The sequence below is a fragment of the Manis pentadactyla genome, chromosome 5 (genome assembly GCF_030020395.1).
Source record: "Manis pentadactyla isolate mManPen7 chromosome 5, mManPen7.hap1, whole genome shotgun sequence".
Taxonomy (NCBI): domain Eukaryota; kingdom Metazoa; phylum Chordata; class Mammalia; order Pholidota; family Manidae; genus Manis; species Manis pentadactyla.
Window position 1 is genome coordinate 152862350 of NC_080023.1, and position 27357 is coordinate 152889706.

The 27357-nt window shown below is 45.2% G+C and overlaps 2 protein-coding genes across 7 annotated transcripts in view; one reads left to right on the forward strand and one right to left on the reverse strand.

Annotated features, from left to right (window-relative positions):
* The window catches only part of BCL2L1 (BCL2 like 1), a 44898-nt gene extending 25805 nt beyond the window's left edge, over positions 1 to 19093 (reverse strand). The window contains exons 1-2 of one of the 5 annotated variants that reach the window (XM_057502871.1): positions 18888 to 19093; positions 16989 to 17475 (exon numbers count right to left, since the gene is read on the reverse strand). In XM_057502871.1, coding sequence (XP_057358854.1) covers positions 16989 to 17363 — 375 coding nt within the window. In that variant the 5' untranslated portion in view covers positions 17364 to 17475; positions 18888 to 19093. Of the gene's footprint in view, positions 1 to 16799; positions 17494 to 17774; positions 18122 to 18887 lie in introns of those variants that run through there. The other 4 variants (XM_036924773.2, XM_036924772.2, XM_036924771.2 and 1 more) reach the window with 4 other exon arrangements.
* Positions 19094 to 19217: 124 nt separating this feature from the next.
* Positions 19218 to 27357, forward strand: part of TPX2 (TPX2 microtubule nucleation factor) — an 82042-nt gene continuing 73902 nt past the window's right edge. Inside the window, exons 1-3 of one of the 2 annotated variants that reach the window (XM_057502868.1) lie at positions 19218 to 19359; positions 20200 to 20415; positions 23744 to 23906. The gene's annotated coding sequence lies outside the window, so the exon portion shown is untranslated. Of the gene's footprint in view, positions 19360 to 20199; positions 20416 to 23737; positions 23907 to 27357 lie in introns of those variants that run through there. The other variant, XM_057502869.1, reaches the window with a different exon arrangement.

The following is a 27357-nucleotide window of genomic DNA, read 5'->3' on the forward strand; positions in this document are numbered from 1 at the left end:
CTTCCACATGTACTCCAAAATGGGCTACTACTGCATATGGGTTTCTTCTTGAGAGTCCATCCCAGCCTGCCATCTTAGTTCACATAGACCCCCTGCTGGGAGCACCAGCCCCTCTTTTCCCTGTCTCTGTGGTAAGTCCTAGCACAAATCTTACCTCTTCTGTAGAGTGCCTCTCTTATTTGGCACTTAGCATTTATGTATTTTTTTTTTGTTACATATACTTTTTATTTTGGTATCATTAATAATTACATGAGCCAACATTGTGGTTACTAGATTCCCCCATTATCAAGTCCCCACCACATATCCCATTGCAGTCACTGTCCATCAGCATAGTAAGATGCTATAGAGTCACTACTTGTCTTCTCTCTTGGCACTTAGCATTGATTGTTAGCTTTCACGAGATCGCTTTTCATGTTTTTTCTAACTCAAGTGGAAGTGTCTTGAGGGCGGAACTAGGTCTTCAATAGCAGTATCTCAATTAAGAAGTCTTCTGGGAAAAAGGCTATCTCTGAAACAAAGTTGGATGGGCTCAGAGAGAGCTGGAGAGGGGACCAGGCTCCTCCCTGCTCGACTGAGCCCTCTGGTGAGTGAGAAGGAAGGGGAGATGCTGCTGCCTCTCAGTACAGGAGCCCCGCTGATGAGGCAGTGAGGGAGCCAAAAAATCCAGGACCATCACGTGCAGTCTGGGACAATTCCAAGGTCATGCGTGTGACTGGATTTTCAAAAACCGTCATTTTCAAGAATCTGGGCATCATTTAGTTATCAACCATAAAGAGTAGGAGAATAATGTTGCTCAGTACAGAGGGACCTGTGTGGTATCTGTTTCTGAGAACTGAACTAATCTTAGTTCTGGCTCTTGTCTTCTTACCGATACTTTCCTTTCACCTGACTCCCACAGCTAGTTTATCCTTTTGGTTATATGAATTGTCCTATGTTGCCTCCAACTCTTTTCTTTTAAATGCCACAAGGGTAAACAAAAAAATGATGCTCCAAACAGTTCATTGTGACAATTAAAGGTAAGTGACAAAAATAATGCATGTAAGTCACTGAGTACAGTGCTTGGCACTTAGTGAGCATGTTCAAAAGGTAAGTTGTAAGAATGCTCTCAATTCTTAATAGCTTCTCTTCTCTGGGCCTTAATTTTCTCATGTAAAATGAAAACAATGTCTTAGTTTTGTCTGTTTGTTCAATCAATCACTCCAAAATCACTCAATGAATGTTTACTACCTACAGGTCTGGGCACCAGAGATAAAATGATGAACAAACTGAAGTCTTTACAGTCATAAGGCTCATATTCTAGTAGAACAAACAGATAAAAAACAACAAATATACACAGAAAGTTTTAGATAGAGGTTGGTGCTAATACAAGAAAGTAGAAGACTAGGGAGTGATTTAGAAGTAGGTTGGCTACTTTAGACCAAAGGCCAAAGAGAACCTCTCGGAGGTGGCGGCCCACGGGCTGAGTCAACTGAAACAACCAGCAAGCCAAACACCAGGGTCAGAGCATTCCAGGTAGAGGCAACAGCAACTACAAAGGCCCTCAGGCAGGGACAAGTGTGCTAGAAGCCAGGAACAGCAAGGAGCCCCAGTGGTTTGTGTGCAGAGAGGGAGAGGCAGAGTGATGGAGGATGGAGAGGCAGCCAGTACTAGATCATGCAGGTCTTACAGGCCTTGCTAAAGGACTCCGGGTTTTATTCCAAGTGGGCAGAGGGTTGTAAGCAAGAGGGTGCTAAGATCTGATCTTGGTTTTTAAAAGGTCACTCTGACTGCAGTGTTGGGGCAGTAGTGATTTTTAAAGGTCCCTTCCCAGCTCCAAACTTCTGACTCTTTCCCTGTCATTCTAGGCTCCCATGAATTGGTTGCCTGAGCAGAAACGATGCATGAATCCTCCTCACTAGAGACGGAGCAAAGAGAAGAAGTGGCTGCTGCCCTGGGCAGGAGTAGGGAATCTGTTAACTTCATTCTGCAGAATGGAGGGAGTGGCTCAGTCAGGGAGGGGTGGGAATCTCAGCTAGGAAAACATACCAAGCCACCTGTATTGTTTCTGCCTCCAGTGTGGAAGTTTCCGCCAATGACAAAGTACTCTGGAATGCTCCCCCCACCACACCCAATCTTCCTATTCCGAGGCAAAGTTGTACTTTGCATTCCTCCTAGGATTTAGCTCAAATCCAGCCTACAGGAAATGGTCGATAAAGAGCTACTGATTGATTAATGAAGGGAGGGAATATTCTCAGCCATTAAGCAAATATTAATGAGTACTATAAGTACTATGCTGGTCTCTGGGGATGCAAGGTGATTAAGATGGGTTTCTTGCCTTCACTGAGCTCAGACTCCAGCAGACAGACAAAAACCCACAGCCACAATCCTGGATGTAAGAGTAACAGCCGCACTACACTGACCAGGAGGCCCTCCTGATCCAGAGGCAGAGCACCTGAGCTTTGGAGCCAGACTGTCTGGGTTCACACAACTTCACCTGCTAGCTGTGCATCTCTGGATGAATTCCTTAACTTCCCTGTGCCTCACTTTTCTCCTCTGTAAAATGAGAATAAGAGTACCTACCTCGATGCTGCTGCTTTGAGAATCAATGAATTAATACATATGAAACTTAAGTGTAAGTGCTCAATAAATGTCAGCTATTATCAAAATTACTGTAATATCTGTGCTAAGCTGGATGTGCATGATCTCATTTCATCCTTATAAAAACCCAAGAGGCAGGTATTATCATCTCCACTTTTTGGACAGGGGAACTGAGGCTCAAAGGGGGAAGAATGTGCTCAAGATCCAACAGTTGGTATGTAATGGAGCCTGACCCCAGAGCCCATCCTTAACAAAATGATTCATTCTTTTAAAAACCTCCCAACCCAAAGTAGAGGTCCCCTTAAAGAGAGCTGTGGTTATATTCCACTGTTTCCAGAGATGAGCCAGTAGGAGGTACTGGTGAGCCCAGAGGAAGCTGCCAGTGTGGAAGTTTCACCTTGAAGGGCTCTGAGGAGGGTTCAAAGGTATTGACCTAGGTGCCAATTGCAGCCTTTGCTCTGGAGTTCCATGGGTTCCCCTCACTGAGTCTTGGGGTACTAATTTGGAACCCCAACCTCTACCACTAAATCAGACCCAGAAACTGCCCCCAGGTGCCCAGACACCTGCACAGATAGGCAGGCAGTTTCCTCTGGGTTGAATTCTTGTCTGGCCCAATACATCTCTCAGTTTCATCACTTAGCCACGAGCCTGGGCCTCATGCCTGCACCTGCTGTTTGACCTAGTCCCAGGAGACCCTGAGCCTTAGACATAGGCTCCCTCCCTGGACCTTGTCCCAAAGGGCTATTATCTGGGTGACTCCCTGGGGACTTCCTTGATACAGTAACCATTGGGTTGCATATAAATGTGGGTGCTGTGAGCAACGGGAAATTTTTTCTTGCTGAGGAGCAGACAGAGAGTGGGTAGAACAAGGAGTTGGTTGTTCTTGTTCTGAATCAGAGGTGGGCATGGGGTGAGGCCTGCCGTGCCTCACAGTTTTATGTTAAAGCATCACTGGTCCTGGCGAGTCAGGGCTCCCACTCAGTTGTCCAGCCTAGGCAGGCAAGGACATCCAGAAATATTCTTTTCTACTTCCCATGTGAGTCACACTCAGAGGTCTGGTAATTTGGCTGCAGAAGGCAACAAATGGCTGAATCAGTGAAAGACCAAACTTCACAGTCAGTGGAAAAGGGAAGACCCAGCACTTGGTGTGCTTTTACTCCACATCAGGCCCTGTACAGGGACAATTTACATATACCATTCATTGTTATGAATGTTCAGTATTTGGTCACAAAACACTCAGCCACCAAGAGCTAAGCCTAATAGGAGTTGAAAACAGTGAATGAGGCAGTTTCCACCCTCAATAAGCTCAGAGCACCTGCTTGGCCTTCTCCCAACAATCCTGTGAAATGAGTACCATTTCCATTTTATAGATGCCCATGCTTACAGAAGTAACTTGTCCAAATTTATGAAGCCAGATAACTGAGAGTTAGAATACTGCTTCCACTCAACAAATGCTTGTTGGTTGAATGTATGAATGCCACAGGTATGGCTTCCTGACTTCAGTCAAGGAGCAAGAACAAGACCAAACATTTATGGTTCTCAAAGTGCTTTTTCATCTATCATCTCCTTGGGCCTCACAGCTAGCACATGAGGGAGGCAAGGCGGGTGTTATCTTTCTTCAACAGATGAGGCAATAGGCAGAGCTTGCAAAAGGCTTATGGCTACACACAACAAACAAGGAGTGGGGCCCTCCTGGAAAAACTTTGAGCCCCCACATACCTTGTTTAATCACTCAAGCATGTGTTAAGCACCTACTATGTGCTAGGTATGCTCCTTTGCACTTTAAATAATTAACTCATTAAGTCTTCTGCTTGTCAACAAATACAATTGAGTGGTTTCTATATTCCAGGTTCTTTGGTAGGTTCTAGGGATATAGCAGTGAATAAAGCAGAGGAGGTCCCTGCCTTCTGGGAGGCACCTGGCAAAGACTGAAGAAACTACGCCCCACTGCCAAATGCCTAGTCAGCAACACTGGCCAAACTCCTGCTGTGTACAAAGCATGACTTGGGGCCCTTGCCGAGGAGGTAGTGGACAAGGCTATGAGCCATGGTCCCCAACTTCAGGAATCATAAAATCTCTAAGCTCTTGGTTCAAAGGATATCCACATACTCTGTCAGCCTAAAAGTTTGCTCCTGGAGAGTAGCTCCAATAGCGATCACAGAAACCTACTCACTGCGAAGGCAACCTGATAACAGCAGCAGTAATAGAAGCTGTCACACTGAGTCATCATTATATGCCAGGCTCCATGCTAAGTGCTCCATGTATCCTACCTGTTATTTTCATGCTCCTAAGAGTCTTTCGAGAAATGCACTGTATGTTATTATCCCTTTTTTATAGATGAGAAAACTAAGGCTGGGGGAGATTATGTAATTTGTCCAATGATAAGTATAGAGAAAATAGAATTCAGTCATTTGTTCGTCAAATTTCACACCTAACTCCTAACAGTGACAGAATTTCTTCCAGGGAGGCACTGGAGAGGCAATCAGGGATACTAGGCGCAGCAAGTGCCTGGGAAGGCTGGGCCTCCAAAGGTGTCAACAGATTCCTCCTCACCCCCTTCCATCACATCTGGACATCATCCTGAGATGGGGAGGAAAGAGGGGAACAGTTAGGTATATTCAAGCTATCCCTAGGGCAACAGGAGTCTCTCCCTCTCCACTGAACCTCTAGGAAGAGGTTTGTGACCTCCACCTGACCCCCAACAACCCCTGAAAGAGAGAAATGGGAAGGGGCAGGGGCAGAGGCGGGGAGTCTTTTCTCTCTGGGATTGGGGCAGGCACACCAGGGAGGAGGAAGAGGTCTGAACATGACTAGTTCTTTCCTCTTTTGGGCAAGAAGCCTGTACAGGTGATCTGGTGCATGTCCTTCCCATGGAATCCCCTTGGGAGATTTTTTTGGGAATCCAGAGGGTACCTTTTGGATCCAAGAAACCTCAGAGAGGAGGGATACTGGCACAGTCCTGAACGGCAAGCTAACCCAACAATTTCTAAGCATTGTAACTAGGTCATCTGGTTCCTGGAGAAGCCAGCTGTGGCTGTGGGGTGGGGGATGGGGAGGGAAATTCTGCAGCCTACCAAGATCCCTACTTCCCTTCAGGCCCCGCCTTCCCCGAAATCTGCACCTGCTCCCAAAGTGACACCCCCGTCTCCACCCGCCAGCTGGGCCCAGCTGTCAACGGCTCCCAATGCCCCGCCCCTGCCTTCCATGGGCCAGAACCACGGGGGCCTCTTGGGCAGGAGGTACCTTATTGCCACCTGAGCCCTTCAGAAAGGGAGCTGTAGGGCAGGGAAGGGAGTGGCCTCTCCTGGGGGGTATTTCTTGTTCCATGAGGCCAGCAAGAAAGCTGGGCCCCTTTGGGCCTGCCCAGGGTACCTTCCTGGCATTGTTGCCGCAGGTGGCAGGAGACAGGAGACAGGTGATGTTTACCCTGCTGAGAACAGAGTTGCCAAAAGGCTTCAATCAAGCCTTTGAATCTGCACCTGGTCTGGAACCCCAAAATAACAACCAGGGCAGCCTACCTGATCCACAGGTTGCAGGTGCCTCTGGCTTTTACCTCCCTGCAGCTCTGTCTGCTGAGCCCTGGCTGGCAAAGAATTTTCTTTCCCAGGGGTTCCTGGAGACCTGGCTGCATCCCTCCGGTGTTGGGCCTCTTCCCACTGGGCCTACCTCTAATGTCAACCATCCCCGTCCCTCTGCCCAAAGGCCTCAACCATCAGTCTGCTACCTTTTCCCTGATTAATTTTACTGACAACCCAGACCATCTTCAGCAAGTCTACCCCTCACGGTCTCCCAAATGCTTCATACACTTCCCATCCTCCAGATCTGTCTGGGAAGTTTTTACCTACCAAGGCTGTCCTTACTACACAGTTTTCACCTAGTGAAAACCCTCATGGCCCACATCTTCCTGATAGGCAGTAACGATGTCTGACATTGAGCATACTGTACGTCAGGCACTGTGCTAGGTGGGCTATGGTCACTTACTCACTCATTCAACAAATACTTGCTGACTTTTTTCTATGGGCCAAGCCCTCTGCTAGATACAGGGGATGAAGGAAAACATGAGACAAAGTTCCTGCAATCTGGGAGCTTAGGTTTTGCTGGAGGATATGGACAGTAAACATGTAAACATGGGTGGCCTCTGGAGAGGTGATATTTAAGTTGAGACCTAAATGATAAGAAAACAGCCCTGATCAGATCCAAGGGAAGAGTGATCCAGGCAGAAGAAACACAGAGAGCCTATGAGAGATACTAGAGATCTCTACTATTATCTCCATTAAGGGATGACTGTTACCTTCATTTTTCAGAAGAACTCACGGTGAAATGCACAATGCCATACTGCTATGAAAGCTATTATCCAAGCCTCTAGTGCCTTTTCCCCTTACTGACACTTTCCACTGTTGGCACAGAAGAGGGTCTGAGTTGGTGACCCAATTGGTGAGGCAGAAGGAACACACTGTGATGCAGGCTGGGGGTTGGAAGGCTTTGGGCCATCGACTGAGTGGCTGATGGTGGAAGTGGGCTAGTTTGGCAGAGGTCCAGGACACCTGTGGGATGCAGCCAGTAGATCTATCCTCTTCCGCTTCTGGAGTCTACACCACAGATTTGGCACAGTTTGCCTAGAGCCATTCACCAAGTGTTCTGGGTCTATTCCTAGCACTTCAAATGAGTTTGCTTCCTTAGAGACAGAGACATTTTTGTAGCCTAACCTGCATCTAATAATAACCATCCTTCATGTTCATTCAGCAGACACTGGCCAAGCCTTTGCCCAACCCCAGGCCCTGTGCCAGGTACTCTGGGTAAGAGAAGCCAGTCTGGGCCTGCAGAGAAGCAATGACGCAATGGCTTGAGAGTAGGCTTTGGCACCAGATACATCTGAGTGCAAGACCCAGTTCTGCCTCTTCCAAGGTGTGTTACTGGGAGAATATTATAGAGCCTCTTGAAGCTCTGGATTCTCTATCTTCATACCAGAGCAGCTGTGAGGACCAAACAAGATAATTACGTCAAGGTCATAAACATAGTACCTGGCACAGTGCAAGCACTCAACACAGAATATTTGCTCTTATTACTAAAAAACACTTTTGCATTTCATGTTCTCACTTAAGCCTCACTTACTCTGGTAGTTGGGATTATTCTCTCGGGTTTATGAATGAGGTTTTGAAGCTGATTTGTCTAGTGTTATGCCACCAGCAAGAAATCAAGCTAAGTTTCAAATCAATCCTGAGATTTATCTATGGGTGTGCTGAAGATGATCTATACATTCTAACTATAATAAACCTTGCCTGGTGTGTCTGGGAGCTGAGGGGATGGAGAGGAGATGCACACAGCCCAATTCGAATGGCAGGATACCAGCAAGACCCAAGGCGAGGGCCACAGAAACAGACTACTGAGGGAGGGGACCCAGTCCTGCTCATAGTGGTATTCAGAGCATGCCCAGCACTTAGCACACGTAAAGCATTCATCAGTATTTGCTGATTCAACAAATGAAACAAAATTCTGAGGACAGCTCCGAGCGATGAATCCAGTCTTAGGGAAGGCAGGCAACATCAATAATCGGAAACACCAAGAGCTGAAACACAGGTTCTAAGTGTGACTCTACCATTTATTGTGGGACAAGCCCCCTTGCCTTAGTTTACTCCCTGAAATGGGACTGAATATACCCATCTCACTGACAACACTGAAATGATACATGCAGTAGAATCTGGTAAATTATAAAGTGTTATCATGCACATAAAAGCAACTATCTCATGCTATAGACTACTAACATGGCAAAGTGTTGTGAAGTCAAATACCTACAGTTCAAATCCCAGGTTGTTCTGGTACTAGTCTGTGAGGCTTTGAGCATGTTACTTTCCTCTAAGCCTCAGATTCTCAAGCATAAAATGATGATAACCTTACAGGGTTTTTAGGAAGGATTAGAGATAAAGAACATGGGCTTTGGAATAAGTTGGTTTCAACTCCTGACTCTGCCTCTTCCTAACTGAGCCTTCCCAAATATTGGTGTCCTGTCATGATAAGATTGTTGGGACAGAAAAACAGAGATGATGCTGGTAAAAGGCCTGTCACATAGTGAGCTCTGGCTAAATGCCAACAATCATCTATAGACACTGGTATAGCCAGAGGAGGGGTCACATGCAGTGTTTAAAAGTGGGAGCTTGGAAGCTACCCTCCCAGACTTTGCACTTACTAACTGTGCTACCTTGTATAAGTTGTTTAACCTCTCTCTACCTCAGTTTTCTCATTTGTAAACTGGGGATAATAATAGTCTCAACTTCAGAGAGGACTGTGTGAACAGCATAAATTAATACATGTTAAAGCACTCTGAACAATGCCTGGCATGGAGTAAGTACTTGATAAATGTTAGGTGCTATTAATAGTAATGTTAACAATAATATTAATCACCAAGTGGAATAACAGGGAGGGATGATTTATTCCTGGGACATGGGCATCCCATGGAATAATTCCAGGGAAGTCCTGGGCAGCTGTTTGTAGGCAAGTTCTCCGCCTCTGAGAGAAAGACCCTTCTGTGTAAAGGACACTAGGCCAGGTTCTCCTGAGCAAAAATCCCAGTCCCACTGACAGTAGGCCTGCCTCTGGGGAGGCAAGTCAGGCTCCTTGGAAGGGACACTGTGTTCCCAGCCCTGCCTGACTGGGGGAACAAAGGCACGTGTGTGTGGCCAGGGAGGAGGGAGGGGAATGTTTCCCTTTCAAGAGTGGAACAAAGGATCTGAGGCATAGTTGAGTGCGTTCCAATCCCCTCCCAAGCAAGCTCCATTCCTTAGATGATTGTCCAACGAGGTTTTCAACTTTCTAGCTTCCTCCTGAAAGGTGACAAGGGGGAGGCGATGGCAGGCTCCACTTCCCTCTACCGTCGGTCACCAATATCCAAGAGGCAGGATTTATATGTGCCAAACCTCTAAGATCCCTCTTAGGAGTCTCCATCCTATGCAGGGGTGGGTGGGGACCTCTGGGGGAACGCAGGGTTAATGGATGATACAAGGTACTGCCAGTGACAGGCTTAATGCCCCTCTAGGGGGGGTCCAAGACTGAACCAGCTACTGAGTGATGGAGCCATGGGGAGAACCCAGGAGTTCTGACCAAGACCGAGCAGAAAGCTCTGACAGAATTAAGTGGAAACGCACTTTCCAAATTTTAAAGGGCTGATCACAGACTGGAGAGAAGCTAGGTGAAGGGTAAGGGAGTGAGTGGGAGCAAAGAAAGTAACTGACAAGAGGAAAGGGAGGGACATGTTCCCCCCCCCAAAAAAAAGTTTGTGGTGGGGAGCCTTTAGGGACATTACTTTCCAGTTTCTAGCCCTCGCCAGCAGGAATCCGGCTGCAGGGCTGGGACAGGAAGCAGTCCATGGAAGTCATTGCAATGGCATTTCCTGAAGAGTGAGAGAAAAATTTCTAGTTCCGAAAGGAGGCAGGAGACTGCCCAAAAAAGCCCTGTAGCTTGGAGCTAGCTGTAAGGCTCCAGATTGGCTTGAGAGTCTAGTCAGGGATGAAACCAAGTAGCGGAAGGTCCTAAAAGCAGTTTCTTTCTGCAAAAACACTATTTGCAAAAACCAATACATAATAAACGGGAAGCCAGATGCTAACTGAAGGAGCCTTAGGTGGCAGCCGCTGTGCTGTTTGCTGCTGATACTAATAATCATTATTCTGAGGGCCTTAAGACATAAATTAACTTCCTGAATCTTCAGAACAAAGTGCTATTATTATAGCCATTTACAAGTTAAAAGACTTGCCCAAGGTCACAGAACCAGTAAGCGGTTAAGTCCAGATTTGAAAGTCTAGACCCTGCATTTTTCTCCTGATTAACCTTGGGCAAGTCACTTCATCTTTCTTAGCCTGATTTTCCTGCTGCTGACCTTCCTGGGTTAGAAGCATCAAAAAGGCAAGGCGGACATGAAAGCACTTTATAAGCTATGTGCTACATAAATGAGGAATATTATTATTGTGGGGTCTGGATAAACTACCTCCCATTGACAATAAGGTTGGTTGATTTTTTAAATTAAAATGCTGCAGATGTTGTGACAGGAAAGAGCCATCCTAAAATACACCTAATGCGAAATATGCACAATGGTGGAATCTGCCATGAGGCCTAAAGCCGCTAAGAACCAGGATTCCTAGACTGTCTGCTTTAACCCTTCACCTTACAGACAGAGAAACTGGGGCCTGGAGGTAAAGTGATTGGCCAAGGTGAGACACAGAGTTGAAGCAGATTGAGAGAACTGGGATCCTGACTCTAAGACCAGTGCTTGTACCAACATGACATAGGAACACTATGGAGCTCCTGCCCCAACACAAATATGACTGTTGCCTGCCTGCCCTGAGGGTCACAACAAAAGTAAATGGGTTTCCCACGTGAGTTTTCTGGGGAAGATGGATAAAGAATTATGATACCAACATGCTCCAAGCTCCAAATATCTCAGGCATACCTTATTGGCTCTTTGCTATGACTTTATGAGGCAGGTATTATTTGCTCCAAGTCAGAGACTTCAAGGAGCCTGCTCAAGGTCACACAGCTAGACATGGGTAAGCTGGGACCTGAACCCAGATGTGGCAGTTACTGAGACAGAAATTTTGCTAGAATGGAGGAGGATCATTCAGGATATCACACCTGGAGAGAACAAGCCCTGAAGAACACCTAATTTATTTAGCCCTGATTCTGTGATTGCCAAATGGTTAAAAATGTGGTTTCCAATGTGGCTAGATCCACGAATATGCGATGTGCAAGTTTGGTCTTATTCTCTAGTTCGTTTTTACCACTTCCATCTCTACCTCCTGATTCAAATCAATATCCTTTCACACTGGGAAGTTGCATCACCAGCCTCTTTGGTGGGCTCCTGGCTGCCACCCTTGCAGAATTCAGATCACTTCTTCCCTGCTCCAAACCTTATCCTGGCCTCTCTTACAACCAAAGCTAAGTCCTCATCATGGCCTGTGACACCCTATGTGATGTGACCCCTGGCTCTCTCCCCACTTAACTCCAACTGTTCTCTCCTCTTCTCTCCTACCATTCTCCCTCTTGTTTCTTCTCCAGCCACATTAGCCTTATTGCTTATCCTTGAACATGCCAAGCATCCTCCCTCCCTTTGCTTGTAACACTCTACAAGTATCCGTATTGCCTACCACCTCATCCTTTTTAGGTTTTGGCTCAAATATTACCTTTGGTGATGCCTTTCCTGGTCACTCTTTTAAAATTGCAGCCCCACCTCCCTTGCTAGTCATACTATCTATCTGTCTCAACCTGCTTTATTTTCTTTGTAGCACTTACTGTCACCTGATACATGTTTTACATATATAATTACATGTTCACTGTCTGTCTCTCCCCACTAGAAAGCTGAGTTCCACAAGGACAGAAACTTACTTTTATTTAATGCTGTACGCTTACCTAGGACAGGATAGCCTGGACATAGGAGCTCAGTATTGTTTGAATCAATGAATGAATGAATGATTAGGTCATCACTATTACTCTGGTTTAGTAAGTGCCTGTTTCTTCTTCAAAAATTTAGTGGGCATCTCTTTCATTTGGTACCTGCTATGCTCGAGACCTCTGCTCAGTGCTGAAGGCACAAATTTGGACAAGATGTGGACTCTACCCTCACGAGGCTCCTAAACCTGGCAGAAACACGGTAGTGTTAGAAATGTCTTCTTAATGCTAATTTAAACACTACCATTGTTATAAAAAAGGTTTAGCCCCTCTTTCCTTCAGTTACTTGTAACCAGTGATCTTATTCTCCTGGCTCTTCTCTACCCCAGGCTAAACAAAAAGATCCAGTGGGACTGTCTGACTCAGCTCTGCCAACAGGCAATGGGGAAGACAGACTGTCAGCTAGAGGGACAGAAGAGAAGCGGATCCAGGAGTAGAGTGACTCCTTCAAAGAAGAGAGGGGGAGTCCTTAGGGAGGACCCTGTAGAATTAGGTTGGAGGTTGGGGGTGGGGACAAGGCTCTGCTAATTAAGGTAGTAGGAGATTATGTTTCTGTAGAAGAGCAGCTCACTGGGAATTACCCCTAAATCTATGCATGCTAAACCCCGGCAAAACCACAGCTGCTGAAAGCAAGCCCCATGACGGAAGGCTGCGAGTACTGGCAAAACCAGGGAGACTGGGCACAGAGGAGGATGCTCAAGCCCACTGACCTCAGGACAAATGCCTGCTGGGAAAGGGACAGTAATGCCTCCTGTAGCCCAGACAAATCTGGTGACTGCCCACACAAAAGTCAAGAAAACCCTCTGGGTTCCACTGGAGCCCCCTGAAAAAATACCTCGGTAATTTCCTACCAGAAGCTGAAAGGCTCCATAGGGCTACCGGGGAAATTAGTCCGAGAAGTCTGGAAAGCCCTGCAATGGCAATAGAGTTCTAAGAGCAACCTCAAATGTACATCTAGAAGAACTGGGTGTTTTGAGGGGGAGCCCCTGAGTCACTTCTATCTCACTTTGGAACCTGAGAGAGATTACTAAAAATTTCCATGTTTGGGGTTTCTAATGGGGTTTCCCCAAGAAAACCGCAAAACTGCCAACAGCTGGGGAGATCAAAAAGGTCGCTGAGGTGCTTCAGTTAAGCATGTATCTGAAGAAGACATAAAACGCAAGAAGAAACCTACAGAAACTAGAAGATCACAGAGCCATGCAACCTGGGAAAGGCCAAGTTGTTTTCTTCCCCACATACTGTTCACTGTTCTCAACAATGGTGTTTCCACCAAGCTAAGGGGTTTCCCAGGGAGAGTGATCCCAAAATGGTCTGGCCTACCTGAGCCCTTACCCTGTAACTCTCCACATTTCCATTAGAAGGCCCCAGAAGCATGTCCCTTTGGGGAAGGTCAGGTTGTATACTATTCTATATGATAATAGGTGAGTATCTCAGGAGCTGGCTCTGTTTATTAAGAAACTCTGGGGTCAAAGTTTAGTTTTCTGAGGCAGATAGCCCATTCATTAAAAGAGGTGCTTCCACCCTACAATTAAGGCCCCAGAAGGGCCTTTATTCTAGATCCTTTACTAGAGTTAAGCTATGGAAGGCGGCTATCATTATTCTGTTTTACAGGTGGGAGGGATGGATGCACAAGGGAGGCAAACAGGTTCAGCACCTTATCAGGTGACTCCATGCAGGCAGTGGTGTAGCTATGAGTCTGGAATTCCAGTCCTCGGCGTATCACCCACAAGTAAGTAGACATAGCTGAAGCAGGCCACCTTCTCCTCACATGCACATGATTTTTATGTATTAGGAGGGCCGGAGAGGGTTATAACAATGAAAAAATTAACAAGAAGCCCACTCTGGGCAAAACCCTCATACCCACCTGAGTTTTACCAGTGCCAGAATCTGAGACTACATACATGCCTTTGGGAACCTGCTACTCCCAACAAAGGCACTGTTTTTCCTACAGCTACCTGAGCAACCCTGGGACCACAGCCCTGGGTGAGCACTTCCACAGGTATGCTTTACTTGGCCCAACAGCATCTCTTGCTTTCTGTGCCAGTATGTCTGGGTCACTTTGTTACTCCTTTGGAGTCAGGCCAACCTAGGTATAAATTCTCACTCAGTCATTTAACTGGCTGAGGTGGCTGGTGTCGGTTACTTAGCTACCAGGATATTCATATGTAAACTGGGAATAATCCCACCTACCTTGGAAGGTTATTATGTAGAATATATGAAACAGCATGTCATTTCCATGAAGGAAGGTACCCTATCTGGCTATGGCCAGCACCTAGCACCATTCCTACCTCACAGTAGATGCTCAATAAGTTTTGGCTGCACCTCATACATAAGATGTATTCCATTAAGGCTCGCTTTCTTACCTTTTCCTGTAGGGATGCTAAATTTAGAGCATATCCCAGGGTATAGTGGCCCTACTCATGCATTCATGGATTCCCCTCAGCCACAGCCTCCAGGAAGGTTGAGATGCTACTGCAGAATCCATGCAGTTCAAACAGGATGGTACCCAAGAGGGAAGTGGGCAGGTACCTTCAATCCAAAAGATCCTAAGTTGAATTTCTTTCCCTCCTGGCCCCAGGCAAAAATGCATGCTCAGAAATGGTTATGATCTAACTGGCTCTCCTGCACACATCTCCTCTGTTCACCAAGAGGGAGTAACATATGGTGTGTTGTCCAACGGGCTCTGATCATTCTTGAGCAAAGAGACAGAAAATGGAATTTTAATCCAGCTACGATCTAATGTACTTGCCCAGTATTGCTGCGTCTAAACCTCATTCCTCATACAACAGTGGGTGACTGGCAATGCTCTGGTCCAGGTAGCCCTCTGTAGAGTCTGGCTGGCAGACCAGGCACTTCTCCCAGACTGCCTTTTGTTAAATAGCTGGGCACAACCCACCTGGTATTAGGACCACCGGCCAAAGACAATAGTCAGGCAAAGTGGGCAAATGGTCTCAGTCTCTACTTGGAGATGCCTTAGAGGGTGTGTCTGAAGCGCTGGAATCCTGTCCCTCCTGTAATCAGCTGAACAAATATTTGCCCCCACAGAGAATCAAAGCAGGAGAGAGTAAGAGAGGTCATTGCACAAACCAACAGGAACTATTTAATCATTTATCCCCCCAGGGAGTTTATTTACAGAATGGCTTTCAAGTCTGGTCAGCCTTAGTTCATGAGAGCCCTCCACTCTTGCCTCCCCCGAACCCCAGTCATCTAACCTCTACTGACTTGACCCCTTTGCCTTTTACAAGAACTGGCAGCAGGAAAAGTTGATGAAGTTGCAAAGAAATGGGATATAAGACAGGGGATGCAGCTCCAGGGCAAACTTGGAGGTCTCTGGCTCAGCAGTAAACTGAAGTCCTGCCACGCCCTAGGCCCCGCCTACGGATAATTACATTCTTGACATTCCTGAGGCCATGGTGCATTATCCCTTCCACCTCAGCTCCTGCAATAGATGACTTATTTTCCACAGCCTGCTCGATTTTCTGGGCATTCTGAGGGGCCAGAATACCTTTCTTAGGCCCTGACCTTCCCTAGGCTTGGACACAAGGCACAGCAAATAGGATGAGTTTGTTACATAAGAGCAAAACCTTCCTACAATGACCCCTGGTAAAGAATCTCTCACCACTACCTCATCCTGATTTGATGACAGGCAAGAGAATGAGAATCCCTGGGAAAGGGATGGGGCATGACTCCTGGACTCAGAAAGTGTGTCTGGAACAAAAAACAACTCCTATAGTAAACTTGCTGGTGACAGTCACTCTTCATGTTAGTTCCAAAATTCACAATACTCTGAAGGACATGGAGGGCTTGCCACATTTTTTTAGTGGAAGAAACTGAGGCTCGAGGTAAACTGGCCTGTCCAAGGTTACCCAAGTAGTTACATGACAGGGCTGGGACTCACTCCTGTGTCAGTTCGTTTATAAAGTCTGTCACTGAATCTCAGTGGGTCAGAGTACCCCACAGAACAGGTTCCTGCTTTGCCAGCAAACAGTGCTCTGTGAAGAGGCCCCAGGGCCCTGGCCGGAAAGTAACAGGCGGAGCAGCTGGAGCTCCCCAACCGACCCCAGGCAGCAAGGTGCAAAGTCCCGGGACTTAATGCGTGACGCAGCAAGCGCTCCCCAAACAGGCCAACCATGCACAGAGATGCATACTTTAGAGAAATGCACACAGGGGTGCAGCACAAAAACAACTGGCCCACTAGTGTAAGCACTGCTTATACTGCCCTAAAATCAGATAATCCTCAGACATCCAAGCCAATGGGAACTCCTGCCCTGGCCATGCCCTGTTCTGAGAGGACAGGCCCATATACACAACCCTGAAATGAAGGGCACTTGACTTGGGGAAGGGAAGCCTGGGACAGGACTGACATCCCTGAGAGAGTAAGAATGGAGAGGCTTGTGGGTCACTGAGGCTTACTATCTTCTCTAGGCATTATATTCATCATCCCTTTGCGTGGTGAGCCATTACGTCAAGGTTGGGGGAACACTGGACTAACTTTCCAAGCCCAAAGGTTTTGGGTTGTTTTCCTCTGCCAAGAAACTGGAACACAAGTATGAAAGAGTGGGGTCTTGAGAGTTGCCAGACTGCATGGTGCCTGTTCCTTTAAGAACTAGGTCTTCACAACAGTTAACTCTTGTGGTGCAGGGAGGCCAGTTACATCTCCTTAACAAATAACATCTCCAATAATCATCCAATAATCACCCAGCACTACAAAAAGAGATACAGGGGAAGGCTGTTGGGGATCACTCTGACCAGAGGCCAAGGAAAGGGACACACAAGGGGCGTGGTCTTACCCAGCCGCCATTCTCCTGGATCCAAGGCTCTAGGTGGTCATTCAGGTAAGTGGCCATCCAAGTTGCGATCCGATTCACCAATACCTCCATCTCCTTGTCTACGCTTTCCACGCACAGTGCCCCACCGAAGGAGAAAAAGGCCACAATGCGACCCCAGTTCACCCCATCCCGGAAGAGTTCATTCACTACCTGCTCAAAGCTCTGATACGCTGTCCCTGGGGTAATGTGGAGCTGGGATGTCAGGTCGCTGAATGCCCGCCGGTACCTCAGTTCAAACTCATCGCCCGCCTCCCTCAGCGCTTGCTTCACCGCTGCCATGGGGATCACCTCCCGGGCATCCAAGCTGCTGCTGTGGCCAGTGGCTCCATTCACCGCGGGGCTGTCTGCCAGGTGCCAGGATGGGTTGCCATTGATGGCACTGGGGGTCTCCATCTCTGATTCAGTCCCTTCTGGGGCCTCAGTTCTGTTCTCTTCCACATCACTAAACTGACTCCATCTGTATCCTTTCTGGGAAAGCTTGTAGGAGAGAAAGTCAACCACCAGCTCCCGGTTGCTTTGAGACATTTTTATAATAAGAATGGGCTCGACCAGTCCATTGTCCAAAAGACCTTTTCACTCACTGAGTCTGATCTCTGCTTAGTGGTTCTCTTCTGAGATCCGAAGACAAAATAAGGTTCTGTAGAGAGATAAAGAGCTTCAGAGAAAAAAAAATTAGTATGCATGCCATTTACCCTACAACATCCCATTCCCCCTCCAGGTACCCGAACTGGTTTCTTTGTGGCTCTTATGAAGATGTGGGTCTAGCTTTCCAGAGACTTCAATGAAGTCAAATTGAAAGCACCAGTGGGCTCTGAATCATCACACCGACCTTTTTTTTTTTTTACCCCAGCCACCCTCTTTTCTCCGAAACGCCTTCCTCAGAAAGTCACCCCCATGGGCACTCAGTCCCCCAGCCTCCACCCCCGCACCACCTACATTCAAATCCTTCTCAGGCGACGACAGGCAGGTGCAGCCCCCGGAAGATCTTTTGTATCACAGGTCGCGAGAGGAGGTGGCAGCTGAGATGCCGGTAACTCAGCCGGCCTCGCGGCGGCTGGCAAACCCAGCTCCGACTGGAGGGATCATGCGACCCGACAGGCTGGGAGCCCAAACGGCGATACAGGAATTACTAAGCTCGGGAACCGGCCCCCTCGTTTGCTTCCTCCTCCATCGCCCGGATCGAGGGCGGCCGCTCCGCAGCGGCGGCCTCCTGCCACTGGGAGCCCAGCCCCCTCGCTCTTGCACGCCCCTTGGCTCTCCGCCTCCTACTGGGAGCCAGGAGAACTCTCCCGGAGGTGGTTGATGTGGGGTTTGGTTGTTGTTTTCTTTCCTCTCCTATTTAAGTACCAGTCCAGGGTGAGGCTTCTGAAACCCTGAAGGGACTTCTCAGTGGGGCTCAAGGTTTTGATGAGGGACGGACAGAGAGAGAAATTGCCTCGGATCTGCGGTCTGACCTCGGAAAGGCCATCCCCAGGTCTTTCAGGGAGGTTGAAGGCTGGGGACCCCCCAGAAACGCTGCTGGTTTTCTTTTAATTCCCAAAAGGCCCTGGACACAGTAGTGGCAATGGGGGATTGCAGGGTCCTCCATTCCCCGCACGGACACAATGGCCGCCGGCGCCCTGCACAAAGACGGGGTGAGGGTGAGGCGCTGGGCCTCTCCTCGTGTCAGGAAGAGGGGTCGAGGCCTGCCCTAGGGCCCCTACAGTTGAGACCACGTTTTCCTGCGGAGAAGCCCAAGGTGGCTTCCCGGCGCCCCCAGGAGGGCATGGTGGCCGGGGGATGCACCTCTCCGGAGCCGGGAGTGGGTGGGCTACCGCCTCACGGCTTCTCCCGCGAGCTAGGCCGGGTACCCTCCGGGGCACCGCCCCGTTGCTAGGCAACCGCTCTCCCTCAGGGCCGCCCCCTAGACCTTTCTGGGAGGAAGGATGTCGCCCCCGGCGACCTGCCCCGGTGTAGCCAATCAGTGAGCCAAATCGGCACGGAATGGGGACGGCGTGGGGTCCCATTGGGCGTAGAGCCTGCCACGTACAGGGAAGGCGGTGCTCTCACCTGCGAGCCCCGCGAGCCGTGGGGGACCACGTCCCCCATTCATCGGCCAGGTTGTTTCCAGACGCGAGGGCTCTTCGCGGCCGAGTTCCGCGTTGCAGACCCGGCAGGCCTACCTGGCTGGCTGCTTGCGCTCTCTGTTCCGAACGAGCCGGCCTCAGTTTCCCCTGAAGAGACCGGGGGAACTTGCAGGCTCAGTCACTTCCGGTGCCGCGGCAGCGCGCGCGAGCCCGAGACGCAAAGCGGGTGCGCGCCTTGAGGACGGGCGTCAAGACCTTGGAGAGAGTGCCCCCTTGCGGTAGAGCTTGGGAATTTAGAAACGCGGAAAGAAACCAGCGCTTACATTCACATTACCATTCATTCATTCATTCATTCACTCATTTTGTCAGTTTCATTCATCAGTCAGTTTCCATATAGAAAAAGCTCGCGTTGTGGCTAAGAAACCCGTATCTGGGATTCCATCTCTGCTAGTTGGGTAAGTTAACTCAATTGATCGCCTCCATTTCCTTAACTGTAAAATGGGTGGAAAACAATGTCTCCCGTTTTTGAATTATTATTGTGAGGATTAAAAGGGTTATTTGTGAGGTCCGCAGAACCAATGTATGATCCATAGCATATGCTGCATGAATTCAACAAATGTTTATATTGTTTATGTTGCTGAAGATAGAGGCAGGAACTGAGACAGGGACCATGGATGTAGTCAGAGTAGTGTGAGGGACTCCAGAGGGGGCAGGGTGAGATATTTGCAGTCAGAGCAATGTTAACTACATGCAAGGAAACCCCCCTGCTAAAACTCAGTGTTAAACATTGAGCTCTAGAATCATTCTTCAGTGAAATCAGTTAATGTTCCCCAGATAAAGAAGAGTAGCACATGTTTTATTATGCTAACCATTTATAATCATGTGTAAGGTTCACTTTAGCATGAACTAAAAGGCCCAGGCCTATGTGCTGTTTTTCCTCCTTCAGATCTGATGAAGTGATTTTGCGAACTGGGCAACTAATTTAGCAAGCCCAGGCATAAACAACACAGTAAAAGGCAGGAAGGATTCCACCTTAAAGATAAGATTGAATTTTAATACCCAAGAAGTTAAGACGTTAGAAATTCTTAACTTACTCTTCAGCAAACAATACCTCAGCCCACCTTGGGGGCTGAGCAGGTGGCCTTGTTTCATATGCCCCCAGACCAAGATGCTGGTATCTCAGAAGTTGCTTGTGTTAAGTTAATTCTAAATATTCAGGGACCAATTAACAAGTCCACACCCCTGAGTTTTTTCATGTTCTCGAAAAATCCTCAACTGTCTATAAAACCCCCTAGACAACGCACCAGTACGGACTCTCTCGTCCCCTCCTGGCGTGAGCTGGGAGCTCTGTCCTTCCACTTTATCTCTAAATAAAAGCCTGTACCTTGCTCTCCTACCTTGACTGTGAAGCTCATTCTTTGGCTCCGCAAACAAGAACCCCGGCATCAGAACAAGACAAGACATGATCCCTGTATTCATGGAGACTTAAATCCTTCTGATGGAGAGAGACGGTAAACAACTAAGAAAATACACAAACAAGGTTAATTTCGAATAGTGGCAAATGCTATGAAGAAAATCAGGGTATTGTTATAAAAATGATGAAGGGATGGTGCTGTTTTAGACAGGGTGATCAGGGATGTAAGCCCTGCTCTCTCTGCCCAATGAGGGAGAGAGGCATTTGTTCCATAATCATTTATGCAGGGTGGCCAGAGATGGCGTTTGTGAAGAGATTATGTAGAACCCAAGATTTGAAATACAGGAAAATGCCAACCTATCAAAGATGTTTAGAGAACATCAACCTAGGCACAAGAAACAGCTTGTGTGAAATGTCCTGAGGCAGGAAGATCTTGGAATGTTCCAGGAGCTGAAGGAGAAGCATTGACTGAAAGCTAGTGAGGGAGAGCAAATATGGGGGAGAGGAGTTTGGAAGGTTGACCATGACAGTGAGGTGGACTTGATTTTAAGCATTGAAAGGTTTTCATTTTGTGTTAATTTAATTGGTTAAATGTAGGCATATAGGAACACTGGATATTAAAAATATACCAAAGAGGATAGAATGAAAAAATAAGCGCTCTTCCCAATCCTGCTTTCCAGTCCTCAGTTGCCCTCCCATTGGTCATCACTCTTAACCTCTTTCTTTCAGAAAAGGTGGCTAAATTTATAATAAGCAAATTTCTATGTATAAATGTACTCAAACAGTATTTGCTATAAATATTTGTACATCTTGCTTTCACTGCTGAGCTCTACATTTTGGGTCTGCCTCAATTTTTTAAATTAACGCACAACTTCATGTCATAATTTACTTGCCCACTACGCTATTTGGAAACAGGTAGTTTCCAATCGTTTCTTTTTACAAATAATGCTGTAACTTGTCCATTTGTTATTTTGTATATGTGGGAGTTTGTTAGGTGAATTCCTGGAAGTGGAATTACCAGTACATGAGTATATGAATTTGTTTTTGTTTTGTCTTAATGGGTATTGGCAAAGTACTCTATATAGAAGTTGTACCTGTTTGTCCTATCAGTAAAATATGAGTACTTATTTCCTCAGGACCTAAACTACACAATGTGTTATTTTTACCCTTGCCAATCCGATCAAAATCAAAGCCACTTTTATTTTTCATTTCTTTTTACTAAGACTGAAGTTGCAGCTTTTCATATTTTTTGGGAGGGGTTTTGTTCTGGTTTCATTTCATTTGCCCTTTTTTTCTTCATCTCATTTGTCCATTTTCCAGGTTGTGTTTCTGTTGAACTTTTTTCTCATTGATTTATAGGAACTTTTATCCTTTTTTTCCTACAGATAAGTTGTAAATATCTTTCCGCTTTATTATTTGCTACCATGGACAGCCTTTTATTGTGTATGTACTTTAATTTATCAGTCTTTTCTTTTGTGGCGTCCGAGTTCTATGTCATTCTTAGGAAGACCTTCAATTTGATATTATAAAATGAATTCTTTTTTTTCTTCTAGTTTTCGCATGGTTTCATATTTTACATATTCTCAATCCTTGTCCCATCATAAATTCATTTTGGTGTAAGGTGTGAGGCAGAAATCCAAAACTTTCTTCCAAATAACGACGAAGTTATCCCAGTATTATCATCTTTTCCCAGCTCATTTGAAATGTCTCCATTATCATAATCCACATGCCCAAGTTTGTTCGGTTCACTTTCTGAACTTTGTCATGTTCCATGGAAGGTTTTAAACTGGCACAGGACATGATCTGATTTCCATTTTTAAAACCTGTGGTATCATAATTATTTCGATGTGAAAATCATCATTGGGGAGTCTGTGATGTGCTTTGCGAGCCCAGCAGAGGGCAGATCAACTCTACCCACAACCGTGGGCTTTACTGAACTGGCCTTTAGAAAGAGAATAGGATTTTGCCTGGGAGAGAGAGGAAATAAGGGACATTTTCGGCGGAAGGCACGGCCTGAGCAAAGGCACGGAAGTCTAAAGTGAGGGCCCATCCTAGAAATAAACTGGGAGGGCTGAGAGGGGAGTGGTGGTAGAGAAGACTAAATGCAGATTGTGTCCGTGTGCACAGGACACTAGAAGCCATCCTGGCTTTTTGAACAGAAAGAACATGAAGAAATTAATATTTTGGAAAGATAGATAGAATCTTTTGGGAAAGGAACTTTGCAATATTAATCAAAAACCCTAAAAGTAGCTCTGGAAAGATCATTGAACAATGATCTTTGATGGGATCAAATTTAAGAAAATAAGTGAAATGCAGTCAAAGATTTAAACATGGAGAAATTTATGCACGGTTATGTATGAGATATTTATGCGAGGTTATTTATAGCACAAGGAGGAAAAAGTTAAAACTGAGAAGTTCAATAAATAGAGTGATGGTTTACATGGGTTAAATTCATTACTTTAAAATGTAATTGAGGTATAGTTAATGATGTGAAAAAGTGCTCAAAATATAACACTTTGTAAAAAAATAAGTTACAAAACTATATTGAGAATTATTCTAATTTATTAAAAATTGTACGTTACATGCAAAATAGAATAGAAGGAATTATGCCAGAATGTAAAAAGGTGGTTATTGCTGGGTAATCAAATTAGGGGTGACTTAATTTTCTTTTTTATACTTTTCTGTATTAGCTGAAGATGACTGCATTTCTTTTAATTGGACAACACTGTTTTAAAAACATGTTTGCTGAGATTTAGATGAGAATTAGAGGATAGTATAATCTTATGCGAAATTCAAAGTATACAAAATTAGATGTGTGTGACATGATATCAACTCTAAATACCATGCATAGGAAAATGGGAAATCAATATGAAAGAGACAAAAAGAAAATGGAGAAAACCCTTGCATAAATGCTACAGAGAAAGGGAAACAGAGTGGTCAATAAACTTGAAAATATGCTCAACCTCACTAGTTGCCATGGAAAATGCAAATTAAAACCTCAGTGAGATATTATTTCATACCCACCAGATTGGGAAAAATGAGAAAATTTGGTAAGATCAAGTGTAGTTCAATATGGACAAACTTTGGAAAAAAATTCATTGTTACCTAACAGAATTGGAGATGCCATGACCTATGACCCAGCAGTTCTATTCTTTGCTATCTGTCCTCAGATAACTCTTGTACATGTGCAGGATGTAGGTATAAAGAGTTTATAGCAGCACTACTTGTAATAGCAAAAATTTGGAAACTACCAAAGTGTCCATTATAGAACAGTTAAAGAATAGTATGTTTATACATAGTAATATAACACAGTGAGAAAATGGATTTAGTTATACACAGCATGAAGGAATTTTCAAAACATATTGCATGAAAAAAATTGCAAAAGAATAACAGTATGATTCCATTTATATGTACTCTGAAAACAGGCCAAACTAATCAACATACTGCATCCCAGGGCTTGTGGTAACCAGCTTCCTCCAAGGTGGCCCTCAAGGATTCCTGGTTCCTGCTCTTCGCACCCTTGGGTAGTCCCTCCCATAGTGTACCAGAGTGGTTCTGTGTGACTGAGAGCAAATGGCAGCGACGAAGGTATGTCACTTCCAAGACTAGGTTACCTCGCCCTCTCTCTCTTCTCATTCACTCTGGGGGATAGCCAGCTGCAGTGCTGTGAGCAGCCTTATGGAGAGGCCTGTGTGTGGTGAGAAATCGATGTCTCCTGCCAACTGTCATGTGAGGATCCTCCTGCCCAAGCTAAGCCTTCAGATGACTATAGCCAGCAGCTTGACTGTAACCCTATTTGAGACCCTGACCCAGAACCTCTCTATTATGCTGAATTTCTCACCCTCAGAAACTGTGTAAGATAATGTTTGTAATTTTAAGCTGCTAAGTTTGGGGTAGTCTGTTCTGTAGCAATAGATAATACAGGGATGTACACCTATGTAAAATTACAAAGAAATGCAAGGGATAAGAAATATGAAATTCAAGATAGCCATTGCACATTAACAGAGGAGGGTGCAGGATGATTTGGGGAAGAGGGTAAAATTGGGAGCTTGAAAGATAATCAAAATACTCTTATTGAATTGAATTGTACATATGTATACAGAATTTGTTGCCTCATTCTTTATGCCTTTTATACATTTTATATTAAAATGCTAGTAATAGAGATGTTGCCTCTAAAGGCTAGGCTATAGTTATTTTTTGTTTCTTCTTTATTATTTCCTGTATTTTTCAAATATAAAAATAAGAAAGCTTTACTTTTGAAATGAGAAATATAGAAATATATAAACACATATATAAAAATACATAAGTGGTATGTGTGTACAGACATAGGTATGAGGGTTTGCATTCGAATTAAGAGAACTCTGAAAGATACTCATCTTTTAATACTAATTTTTTTAATTAAAAAAAATTTTTGGTATCATTAATCTACAATTACATGAGGAACATTATGTTTACTAGACTCCCCCCTTCACCAAGACCCCCTCACATACCCCATTAGTCACTGTCCAGCATAGTGAGATGCTGTAAAATCACTACTTGTCTTCTCTGTGATGCACAACCCTCCTGGTGACCCCCCCACATTATACATGCTAATCATAAGGCCCCCTTTCTTCTTCCCCCCCTTCTCCCTCCCTTCCCACCCATCCTCCCCAGTCCCTTTCCCTTTGGTAACTGTTAGTCCATTCTTGGGTTCTGTGATTCTGCTGCTGTTTTGTTCCTTCAGTTTTTCCTTTGTTCTTTTACTCCACAGATGAGTGAAATCACTTGGTACTTGTCTTTCTCTGCCTGGCTTTTTTTTTAATTAAAATTTTTTATTAAGGTTTGATTGATGTATTGATATACACTCTTATGAAGGTTTCATATGAAAAAACAATGTTACTACATTTACCCATATTATCAAGTCCCCACCCACACCCCAATGCAGTCACTGTCCATCAGTGCAGCAAGTTGCCAGAGATCCACTATGTCCCTTTTCTGTGATACACTGTTCTCCCCGTGATCCCCCACACCATGTGTACAAAATATAATACCCCTCAGTCCCCTTCTCCCTCCCTCCCCACCCGCCCTCCCACACCCTTCCCCTTTGGTAACCACTAGTTCATTCTTGGAGTCTCTGAGTCTGCTGCCATTTTGTTCCTTCAGTTTTGCTTCATTGTTATACTCCACAAATGAGGGAAATCACTTGGCATTTGTCTTTCTCCACCTGGCTTATTTCACTGAGCATAATGTCCTCCAGCTCCATCCATGTTGTTGCAATGGTAGGATTTATTTCTTTCTTATGGCTGAATAGTATTCCATTGTACATATGTACCACATCTTCTTTATCCATTCATCTACTGATGGACACTTAGGTTGCTTCCATATCTTGACTATTGTAAAAAGTGCTGTGATGAACATAGGGGTGCATATGTCTTTTTGAATCTGAGAAGTTGTATTCTTTGGGTATATTCTGAGAAGTGGAATTCCTGGGTCAAATGGTATTTCTATTTTTAGTTTTTTGAGGAACCTCCATATTGCTTTCCACAATGGTTGAACTAGCTTACATTCCCATCAGCAGTGGAGGAGGGTTCCCCTTTCTCTGCATCCTTGCCAACATTTGTTGTTCTTAGTCTTTTCGATGCTGGCCATCCTTACTGGTGTGACATGTTATCTCATTGTGGTTTTAATTTGCATTTCCCTGATGATTAGTGATGTGGAGCATCTTTTCATGTGTCTGTTGGCCATCTGAATTTCTTCTTTGGAGAACCGTCTCTTCATATCCTCTGCCCATTTGTTAATCATGTTATTTGCTTTTTGGGTGTTGAGGTGTGTAAGTTCTTTATATATTTTGGATGTTAACCCCTTGTCGGATATGTCATTTACAAATATATTCTCCCATACTGTAGGATGCCTTTTTGTTTTGTTGATGATGTCCTTTGCAATACAAAAACTTTTTAGTTTGATGTAGTCCCATGAGTTCATTTTTGCTTTTGTTTCCCTTTCTCGAGGAGATGGGTTCAGGAAGAAGTTGCTCATGCTTGTATTCAGGAGATGTTTGCTTATGTTGTCTTCTAAGAGTTTTATGGTTTCATGACTTACATTCAAGTCTTTAATCCATTTCAAGTTTACTTTTGTGTATGGGGTTAAACAATAATCCAGTTTCATTCTCTTGCATGTAGCTGTCCCGTTTTGCCAACACTAGCTGTTGAAGAGGCTATCATTTCCCCATTGTATGTCCATGGCTCCCTTTATCATATATTAATTGACCATATATGGTTGGGTTTATATCAGGGCTCTCTAGTCTGTTCCATTGGTCTATGGGTCTGTTCTTGTGCCAGTACCAAATTGTCTTGATTACTGTGGCTTTGTAGTAGAGCTTGAAGTTTTGGTGAGCATAATTCCCCCTGCTTAATTCTTCCTTCTCAGGATTGCTTTGGCTTGGCTATTCGAGGTCTTTTGTGGTTCCATATAAATTTTAGGACAATTTTCTCTAGTTTGTTGAAGAATGCTGTTGGTATTTTGATAGGAATTGCATTGAATCTATAGATTGCTTTGGGTAGGATGACCATTTTGACAATATTAATTCTTCCTATCCATGAGCATGGGATGTGTTTCCATTTATTGGTATTTTCTTTAATTTCTCTCATGAGTGTCTTGTAGTTTTCAGAGTATAGGTCTTTCACTTCCTTGGTTAGGTTTATTCGTAGGTATTTTATTCTTTTTGATGCAATTGTGAATGGAATTGTTTTCCTGATTTTTCTCTCTGCTAGTTCATTGTTAGTGTAGAGGAAAGCCACAGATTTCTGTGTATTAATTTTGTATTCTGCAACTTTGCTGAATTCAGATAATGGACCTAGTAGTTTTGGAGTGGATTCTTTAGTTTTTTTATGTACAATATCATGTCATCTGCAAACAGGGACAGTTTAACTTCTTCCTTGCCAATCTGGATGCCTTTTATTTCTTTGTGTTGTCTGATTGCTGAGGCTAGGACCTCTAGTACCATGTTGAATAGAAGTGGGGAGAGTGGGCATCCTTGTTTTGTTCCCAATCTTAAAGGAAA